The following is a 10,506-nucleotide window of genomic DNA, read 5'->3' as shown; positions in this document are numbered from 1 at the left end:
AATTGAGAGAACAGAAATGAGAATTGAGAATGAAAGAAATCTTGATTGTATTAATTAAAAGTATTACAAAAAGGCAACACGATGTCGAGGGGGAGAGACACCAGTACAGAGAATTATTTGGTTGCTAGAAAGTTTGATTGCTTGATCTCCTCTAATAGTGCTTAAAAACAATAAACCAAAGTTACAAGACTTGACCTAACTAAGCTAGAGGAACATAATGGAAGTACATGAAATAAAACTACTCTATATTTACAATGAAAAGGACCTAGTTTTCTACAAGGTAGAAATATGTCCGTTGTTAGCAACCTTTTCTTTGGCATCACGGTCTGCGCACGTGGCATTGTTGGCATCTGCCTGCGGCTGGGCGCTGACAAGGGATATCGGTGGGGCGACAGAGGCACATGCGTGCTTGTCACTTGGCGCAGCCAAGACTACGGGGTCGTTTGTGACGCTAAGTGTTGGGAGATTTACCAGGACGCCATGGGGCGCATCCAAGGGGTCATGGAGCATGCATGGCTGGAAATCCTCCCATGACATTATGTATGCTTAATTCAAAGAAATCAAAAATTCGAAGTACCGATTTTTCTGCCAGACGTTAGCAAGGATATTCAGTGCAACATAACAAACAACCTAGTTTAACAAACTATATACTGTTATGAAACAATAAAAGAAGAAGAAGAGTATTACAGAGAAAAGTAGGGAGAGAGAATTCTTATTGATTTTGGGATGAATTACAATGGAATAGAACCCTCTATTTATAGGGAGAGGGTGACTTAGCCGCCAAGTAATGAACCCTAGAATCTCTCTAAATATAGACATTCACCATAAATAAAATTCTATTTATAACACTCCCCCTTGAATGTCTATTCAACAGATCATGTGCCTCATTAAAACCTTAACTAAATAAAACCCAGCGGGAAAAAAATTCTAGAGAAGGAAAAAGAGTATACATATCTAATAATACACGTTTTGGTTGCCTCGTTAAAAACCTTGCAAGGAAAACCTAGTGGGACAAAACCTTGTAAGGAAAAAAGAGTACAACGCGCATTAACTCCCCCTGATGAGAGCATCAATTCACATTCTTGAGCCTTCGCATCCCAATCTTGTGCACCATCTTCAAAATATCGTTGGTAGAGATTTGATAAACAAATCAGCCATATTAACTTCAACGAATTTGTTTCACCTTGAAATCATCATCCCTGATAAATGTATTGTCTTTATCTGATCTTGTTGGAATCATCATTTCAATATCTTCACATAGGGGTAAAGACTCTTGCTATCATATTATCATGCTTATATTTATAACAAGATACTTTTGTGCACAAATTGCACTTAGGATATGGTACTTCAGGACCAAGAATTGTATATGCTTTAAGCAACTTAAATCCTTCATGGATTGTCATATAAGTTAAGTCATATAAGCCATCTAAAGAGACTTTAGATACATATCAAGTTTTCATGTCATGCTAGACATATAAGATTGATAAAAGTAATTGCATTACATTATTGACTTTATAGTTTATACTTTCAAGTGTTTGAACTACATGTCCAAAATTATGTGTCTTTCATATGGAATCAATTCTACTTGAATTGTGTCTCTTCCATTTGGCCAATACTTTTGTGTCTATATTCGATAGACTTAAGATCCTCATCTATACTTAGCGCTATGATAGATGTCGTCGACGAACATTTTATATCGGTTCCAATAATTTTTCATAAAGACATAACATAGATATATCTTCATTCATATATTCAGGTACCTAAATTTCTCATGAGATCTTATGAAGTGTTATGTCATGTGATCTTCTAGATCACTTGCCTCCTTTATTATGATCATTTTGATCATTTGCTCATCTTCTTTATCAAGAAGTTTATTTAAAACCGATTTGTCTATATGGTTTAAGCGTACCATAGACTTTATCCTTCTAGGACTTAATATGAGCATTTATAATGAGAATATAGTTACTTTCTTTGGGTCAACAAATGCGTCTAGCATACTCTGCAATATATTGCAAATGAATTATCTTTTTATGAACTTCAAGTTCATATTATCGTATTCGAGGATCTAGATATACAAATGATAATTCATTCCACGTAACTTTAATCAGCAGCTTGATCAGCTTAAGGGGAAGTTTCGCAGGTTTGTGAAGACAAATTCTCATCACTCAGTTTTTAGAGCTGAGCCAACTGATTCAGTGGTATCCCTCTCTCCCTATACTTCGAACCAAGACTCTTCTTCAGACTTAGGTTCTCTAGCTTCTATTCTCGGGGTACGTTTCTCAACTGTTTATCATGTCTCCCCCTCATGTTAGAAAAACTAACTTGCTTTTTCAACTTTGAAAACTCATCTTTGTGTGTTATGGTGTTAATCAAAATGTACACCGCACATCAATAATAATAAGATGAAATTATTTGGTTCCTGACCCTGAACCACTTGTGAGGGGAGAATGTACTATACTTTCGTATACAACCTATATCGAACTGATAAAGATAACTTTTTTCTCATAAGCAATAGTTTAGCTATTAAGTGGATGCACTTAATAAATTATTTTGCTAAACCAGATGTGATGTAAACCAACTTATCAAGATGAACTTCTTGAATAGAAAATTTGGAAATTATGCTCGAAATTAAACTATTGAGCAGGTTACCTTGCAAAACACCATGTTGCGAGTTAATAATAATTGCACATGTAACCATCTCATAAATGCATCTTATGTGGTATACATGGCAGGTGAATGAGCCCATATTCACCTTTGATATTTTCAGAATTTATGGGATTCAATCCCAACTTTAGTTGGTTAATTAATTAATGAGAATAAGCAATATAAGAGAATTCGTAAAGAACTTTCTAGTTCTTTAATATTTACCCATGTGAATTCTCTATTATTTTTGCACATCATACTTACATTGATATGGCTAAACCAGCTATACCAACTGGATATCAATAAACTCCAAATTTATTATGATGAGTTTTATATCAATAAAGTTCTACTTTGTTGTGGCATTCTTTTATTTATCTAGTACAAACTGGAGAATAAAACGGGTAACTTTTCACATAAATATTATCCCGCTACAAGTTGTAGTAATAGAAGATATTAAATCTTTCTTTACTTATAGTCTCAATATAACCAACCTCTTTCGCGAATACTTTAGAAACTAAATAAGTTTCTTTGAGATTTACTACAACACAATACCTTATTGGTAATCAATTGTGTTTCTCCAAAATAGTATAATTGGCTCTTCCAGAACTCTCAATTAATTTTGTACTACCACATATTCATCAACATTCATATGGTCATATATCTCTATCCAGGAGAAAGTTATACCATTATGGTCATGGTCAAAATTGTATGCAAGATATGTGTCTTGCATTATTGTTGTCCTTTAATAATCACATTGAAAAAAGGTTTTGGCGTACAATAGGTACGTGACCAATGACCATTCATGCCATAATAATGACATTATTTTCTTATATCATCTCAAACCTCCTTCTAGAGGTGAGTATGGTATATTCACTACCACTAGCACGTTCATATTCTTCCAAGAATGAATATGTATTCATAAATCAGATGTTGTCACATTCACATCATGAATGAACCATAATCATATATATGTGCTTTACAAAATCTCATGTCAAATTGATGGAAAATATTATTTTCACAAAGTGAAGGATTATTTTGAGAATCCTTATTGTTCTCATTGCCACAATGATGACGATTATAATTTCGTCTATTGCCACGTCCACATCCATTGATACATTCATAGTAATAATTTTGTCTTCTTTCAGACTTATCACATACTGCTATCACATTCTCTAAAGGGAATGAGAATGTAGTAAATTCAATGGGACGGGTTTTCAATTCTTTGCCCACAATCATACATGAATTTAATCATGGCAAGACATAGAAATTTTACCACTTTGGGTGGTTATAATTTCTTTTAAACTCCATTAGAGTTGCAATCAAAATTTATCGTCTTTGCTTGTATTTAAAATCAAAGTATAGAATGTCAAGAATTTGAAAGAGAAAAATAAAATACTTACCTTAAATCCAGAATTTAATCATGAAGGAAGTTCAAAGAACAATTGACAATCATTATGCTCAATCCCAAAGCTTCTACTTGGTTAGAGTCTCGTGCTGATAACGTGTTATGAAACAATAAAAGAAGAAGAAGAGTATTGCAAAGAAAGGTAGGGAGAGAGAATTCTTATTGATTTTGGGATGAATTACAATGGAATAGAACCCTCTATTTATAGGGAGAAGGTGACTTAGCCACCAAGTAATGAACCCTAAAATCTCTCTAAATATAGACATTCACCATAAATAAAATTCTATTTATAACATATACAACATACATGCAAAATTAATAATAAGTAGAAATTTTTTTTCCAATGGGGAGCCAACAGCTCTCTAGATCAGCATATGGTTGAGGGTTTATATTTCTATAGATTCCACGAGCAGAGCAATTGTGTCTTTGGTTTAAAAACTTTTAGCATTTTGATTGTGTTTGTATGTAACATCTATAACACGAGCAAGATTGAGAATGCGATTAAGAATCTCCATAGGGACATGAGTTGGTTTGAGAATTCCTTTATTCACATCCTTCCACGCTATTTCAATCATTTCTTGGAATTTGTCCATTAGCTCTTCTGTTAATACGCCATAATCTCTCATGTAGCACTCAATTCTTGTTGCAATTTGGCCTCTACCCTTCTCAACCTAAAGGGTATAAATATGTAGTCAATAGTATGGTTGTATTTAGTTTGTCAATATAATTAAAATTAATCTTCTTTTATCTAGTGCAATATATACCTCGTAGCTTGCTATGTCATCAACAACGCGACATAATGTAGCATTTGTTTCAAGAAATTTTGGGTTCTTTGACAACCACTCAAAATCTTCCTCGATAGCAGATTTCATGCCTAAGCAGGATGTTGTTGCGAGCAAGTAATATGTGCTAGTAGCTAAAGCATTGTTAAGATACTGAGAAACGTGTGGCATATATCCTTTGATGAACCATATTTTTTCGACATAATAGCTTCTCACAACTTCTTTCATCTATTCAACATCAAAAAAATATTTTTAACTACTTAGTTATTCATTGAATACTGCAGTTATAAAAGAGATAGTACACAAGATTAAGAGACATAAATGAAATTTATTAGGAGTAAGTATGAGTCGTACCCTTTCTTTTGCATAATGGACAACAGAGGATCGGCCATCCTTGGCCAACTCTTTTTCATAATCCTCATATAGATCTAGAAGAGCTTTATAGCTAAGTTTCATGTAATTTGGGAGCTCATCAATTTGATTAATGTCCCACCTAAATTTTAAATAAGAAATTAGAAATAATAGACTAAGATTATAAATAAATGATAATAAATACTCCCTCCGGTCCACAATAAGTGACCAATTTGCTTTTGGCACGTCCATTGAGAAAACACTAAATTTTATACAAAAATACCTTGTCTGACTAAACTACCCTTAATTAAATATTTGATGTGAGGAGTAAGAAAACTTTTTAGGGATATGTACATAAGAGTAATTTTGTAAAAACAAATTGAATTCTTTCTTGATTATATAAATGGACACTTATTTTGGACCAAAATAAAAAAGCAAATTAATCAGTTATCATAGACACGGGGAGTAATACGTTTCTCAACTCAGTGAAAAGTAGTTCTAGACAATTTCATGTCATTTTCTCATGTTGCGCCAGGAAAAATGCATGGTGATTGACTTGTACAGAAAAGTAAAAGTTCACTTTTCATTCAGGCTGGTCTTAAGTTAAAAGATTGTGAAAGTTCACTATCATTCTTAATTACTACTAGAATAATTCTTTGGCTTCTAGTTTTCTTATTAATAAAAAAATAAAATTGTAAAGTATTAGATACATAGTCCATACCTTTGTATGGCATCAGTGTAAATGTCAAGTTCTTTCAAGATGTCACTAGCGTTGAAAGTGTCATATACTATTGAAATCATTGCTATAGTCTTGGCAAGCATAATACGAGCTTGAGAATATTGAGGTTCAAAGTAAACTCCTACCGTCCAAAAGTGACACTCAATTATTCTATCTTTAGCATAGGGAAGTGTTGTCATAAAATTCAAGTCTTTCCACCACCTGCAAAACTTCTCAGAGTTAGAGAAATCAATATTATCAAACGGATTTTCTTTTCTTTGTTTTGTTCTCAAAGTATTTCCATATATACCTTGATATTTCACCGAGTTCATTTTTGTATAACATTTGAAGTAAATTGAAATCCAATTTGGCAAATCGTAGTAACACATCATTTTTCGATTCACCCTCATCATAGTTAGAGATATAGTAGCGTATCTCGGCTCTTGGTATGCCCTTTTGCAGAGATTGCTCAAGGGCATGTGTAACTTGTTTTTTCAGAGCAGACTTTAAATGTTGAACTGTAGACTGAAGGTGAGTCGTAGTGAAAGCAAGTGCTTCATCTAAGATGTATTCACCATGAGTCCTCACATGTGAAGCTTCGTATAAGCACACCATGCCCAAAACATCGGTACTAAGACTCCTCTTGAATTGACCATTGCCATATTGGAATTTTCTAAACACACCTGGTTTGAAATCAACAAGATGATTAGCCTTCTTGTAAAAATACAACATTAATAATTGTTACGTCTGAGTCGCAAGAAAGTTAGGTTAGTTATATGAATCCTTAGTCTTAAATAAAAAATAGAAGTTGACCAAATTTTCACATAGAAGAAAAATGCACTTGATTCATAGTAATATTGAACTTAATTACCTGGTGAGATATTGTAACCATGTTGTCTCAGCATTCGAAATTGAAGGGCACAAATGTACAAATCATTGTATTCATGACCCTCAAAGTCTGGATCGGCATTGTGTATGTGATACAACATATTGTCTATTTGTTTTTCAAAATGATAAGCTATACCAAGGCGTTCAATAATGTCTATTAGATTCAATTTCTCATATACTGTTTTTCCACATGCTAATAACATACTTCTCGTTTTTTCCTTCATAGTTTCCATCTCTTGAACATGCTTTTCTGCAACCTATAATGTATACGAAAATGTTCAGAATATGGTCATATACTACATATTAATTAGTAAAACACCAAACAAATTAAATTCCTTATCTTACAAAACACAGACCAAAGCAAGATTCAATATGGCTTTAACCTTTAAAGCTTTTAGTATTGAAGTAGTTGTACTATAAAATTATGGATTTATATTAAATATTTGTTATATTAGTAAATTTTCACCTAGATATCTGTATTTCCTGAAAAATATTGAGTTCGAAATGAACCTATTGCATTAATTAGAAGTAAAAGACAAGATTTATTCTCTCCATTCCAATTAAGGCGATGTTGTATGATTTGAAACATAATTTAAGAAAGAAATAAAGAATTTTAGAATTTATGTTCCTAAATATATTTTAATAATTGTGTGGCTATAACTTTTTGAAATTTATGATCTCAAATAGACTATTGATCACATTTGTATACCTATAAAAACTTCTCATTAATAAAACGGAAAATGGTTCAAAATGCCCCTAAACTATTGAAAAATGTTTAAAAATACCCTTCATCCACCTATTGGGCTTAAAATACCCTTTCATCCACCTTTTTGGTTTACTTATGCCCTTTGACCGTTAAGTCAATGCAGAATTAAAAATAATTATTATTCTTTTTGTAAAACTTAAAAAAAAATTACAAAATATTTTTGTTTTTTTAAACTAACGCACTGGTAGTCCACTAATTTAGTAAAGTCTACTTCTTCTTCTTTTTTTTCAAGTTTTTACAAAAAAATAATTTTTAATCATTTTTTTTCAGTTTTTTTTAAAACATTTTTTGTAAAAGCTGAAAAGAGTTGTAAAAACAGAAAAAAATGTTTTTTAATAAAATATTTTCGTTTTTTAAAAACTTCACAAAATATTTTTTTTCATTTTTTCAGTTTTTAAAATAAAAATAAAACGAAATGCTTTAAAAATCTGAAAAATGAAAATATTTTGTTGAAAATATTTTTTTCAGTTTTTAAAAAACGAAAATATTTTATTAAAAAACTTTTTTTTCTGTTTTTACAAAAAATATTCTTTAAAAAAATGAAAAAAATATTTTTTTATAAAAACTGAATTGTTTTTTTTTGTAAAAACTGGAAAGAAGAAGAAGACTTTACTAAGTTAGTGGATTATTGGTGCATTAGTTTAAAAAAATGAAAATATTTTGCAATTTTTTTTTTTAAGTTTTACAAAAAGAATAATTATTATTTTTAATTTAGCATTGACCAAACAGTCAAAGGGCATAAGTGAACCAAAAATAGTGGATGAAAGGGTATTTTTAGCCTAATAGGTGGATGAAGAGTATTTTTAAATCTTTTCCAATAGTTTAGGAGCATTTGAATCCTTTTCCGTTAATAAAATGATAAGTTTCTAGTTATATCATTTCAAAAAATAGAAATATATTATTCCTTTTTAAAGAAAAGAGTAATGAAATAATATGAGTAGTAAGGGTGTGTTTGGTATGAAAAAATATATCCGTTATGAACTCATTTTCCTCTAATATTAATTAAACGATTTTCATAAGGAAGGAAAATATTTTTCAAAAATCTCTTTCAACACACTCCCCAAACCACTACCCCCAATCCACTCTCGACATCCCCCGTCGCTAACCCACCTAGGCCCACCCAAGCACCCCCTCCCCTACCCAACCTCCCCAGCCCTCGCCAGTACCCCTAACCCAGCCAACCACCTTCATCCTTTGCCTTCAACTTTGAACCATGGATACCCTAATCAACCTGAACACCCCCCCCCTCGCCCCGACTCTTTGAGCCCCGAACCCCCCTCTCCCGCACCCACCCAGTCCGTCCGTTCCTATAGGGTTTGCCTAGAATATATTTATATGTAAATGCTCTTATAGTATTTTTTGCTTAGTAACCAAACACCAGAAAATAAAATCTCTTATATCTTGCAGGAAAACATTTTTCTTTCGTACCAAACACATCCTAAATATACCTTATTGTCAACAGCGAATGAAGGGAAACTATCACCCCAAAGACTTGGAGATAAATTGGGAATGGGGTGAAGTGTTTCTTCTGGGTAGTGCAGTACAGTATTAGTGACTGCAGCTAAGGCCATTAATTTCTAAGAGTATAGGATCTTAGCTGGGCTTTTATATATTGGACCTTTAATTTAGTGCTAGAAAAGTGACTTGGAAGAGTATTGGAGAGCAAAGTGGAAGAGTCGAAATTAGTATTTATAATAGTGAGATGTAGGAGCCTCTATATATGACTATGAAAACAGCCATCTTTAACTTCAAATTCTAGTAAAGGTAGTAGTACTATCCTTTAGGATTATTGCAGCCATCGAACGTTTTTTCCTCCATTGGCGTCTCTTGTGGAAACAGAGCCACTTGACTCTTCTTCCCTCTTATTTTCCTTCGTTGGCGTCTCTCCTTTTTCTCTTCTTCATCAGTTTTCCATTGGTTGTTTGAAAGCGTGTTGGAATTTGGATTTTAAAATGTCAATATTCGTAGCATGTGAGGTAACTGGAATTTTTTTTTTTTTTTTTGGTATGTGCATAGATTTTATGTATTATTGTTCCAGTTTTACGTGTAGTAGTAACTCAATTTCAAATTGTTCGAACTTCAACTGGTGGACGATTCAACATTTATTACTATCACTATCACTATCACTATCTAGTGGACGAGTGAAGACTACGAAACAACGAGTGAAGACTTTACGAAACAACGAGTGAAGAATTAATTACGAAACACTAGCCGTACTGGTACTAATAATTGAATATACACACTACACTTCTTTTTTTTACCTTAGTGTTAAATAAAAGTGCGACAAATGCTATTCACACGTGTATTTACCATCTTGAGATAATGCTGCTTGGTGGGCCGGGCATGAACCGGACCGGGCCCGTGGTCATAACGGGCCTAACGGGCCTGGTGGGCTGGTCCTGGTGGTCCTGAGAAGCCCGTGACGGGCCGGTCTTCATAGATTAGCCCACGAGCCCGGGATCGTCAGCCGGTGCTGGCGGGCCTGGCGGGCCCAACGACTATTTTTTTTTTATTTTAAAATAAATAAATAAATTTGTATACACATAACATACAAAATATATAAGGTAATATATACACCTAACATACAATATATACTACAAGAAAATATATAAGTAATAAGTTATAATATATATACATAAGATACAATATATATACTACAAGAAAATATATAAGAGAATATATATACATAACATACAATATATACTACAAGAAAATATATAAGAGGATATATATATACATAACATACAATATATACTACAAGACAATATACAAGAGAATATATATACATAACATACAATATATACTACAAGACAATATATAAGAGAATATATATACATAACATACAATATATACTACAACAACATATATAAGAGGATATATATATACATAACATACAATATATACTACAAGAAAATATACAAGAGAATATATATACATTATATACAATATATAC

General features: G+C 32.4%; 1 protein-coding gene across 1 annotated transcript; it reads right to left on the bottom strand.

Moving 5' to 3' along the window:
* Positions 1 to 4,249: 4,249 nt before the first annotated feature.
* Positions 4,250 to 9,551, bottom strand: LOC104216446 (vetispiradiene synthase 3-like). Its single transcript, XM_070160334.1, has 7 exons — positions 9,002 to 9,551; positions 6,771 to 7,044; positions 6,210 to 6,582; positions 5,903 to 6,121; positions 5,185 to 5,323; positions 4,813 to 5,058; positions 4,250 to 4,719 (listed from the first exon to the last, which is right to left on the bottom strand). The coding sequence occupies exons 1-7, from the start codon at positions 9,122 to 9,124 to the stop codon at positions 4,480 to 4,482; spliced, it is 1,614 nt and encodes a 537-aa protein (XP_070016435.1). The 5' UTR covers positions 9,125 to 9,551; the 3' UTR covers positions 4,250 to 4,479.
* Positions 9,552 to 10,506: the final 955 nt, after the last annotated feature.

This window comes from Nicotiana sylvestris, chromosome 1 (assembly GCF_000393655.2).
Source record: "Nicotiana sylvestris chromosome 1, ASM39365v2, whole genome shotgun sequence".
NCBI lineage: Eukaryota > Viridiplantae > Streptophyta > Magnoliopsida > Solanales > Solanaceae > Nicotiana > Nicotiana sylvestris.
The sequence above is the reverse complement of the archived record's forward strand: the minus strand, read 5'-3'. Positions and strand labels throughout refer to the sequence as shown.

Excerpts from the sequence above, each read along its gene's own strand:
- LOC104216446 (XM_070160334.1), bottom strand. The coding sequence starts at position 9,124 with ATGGCCTTAGCTGCAGTCACTAATACTGTACTGCACTACCCAGAAGAA. Across the intron at positions 7,045-9,001 it reads CATTCGCTGTTGACAATAAG|GTTGCAGAAAAGCATGTTCA; the intron begins GTATATTTAGGA and ends TATACATTATAG. Across the intron at positions 6,583-6,770 it reads TGGTTACAATATCTCACCAG|GTGTGTTTAGAAAATTCCAA; the intron begins GTAATTAAGTTC and ends ATTTCAAACCAG.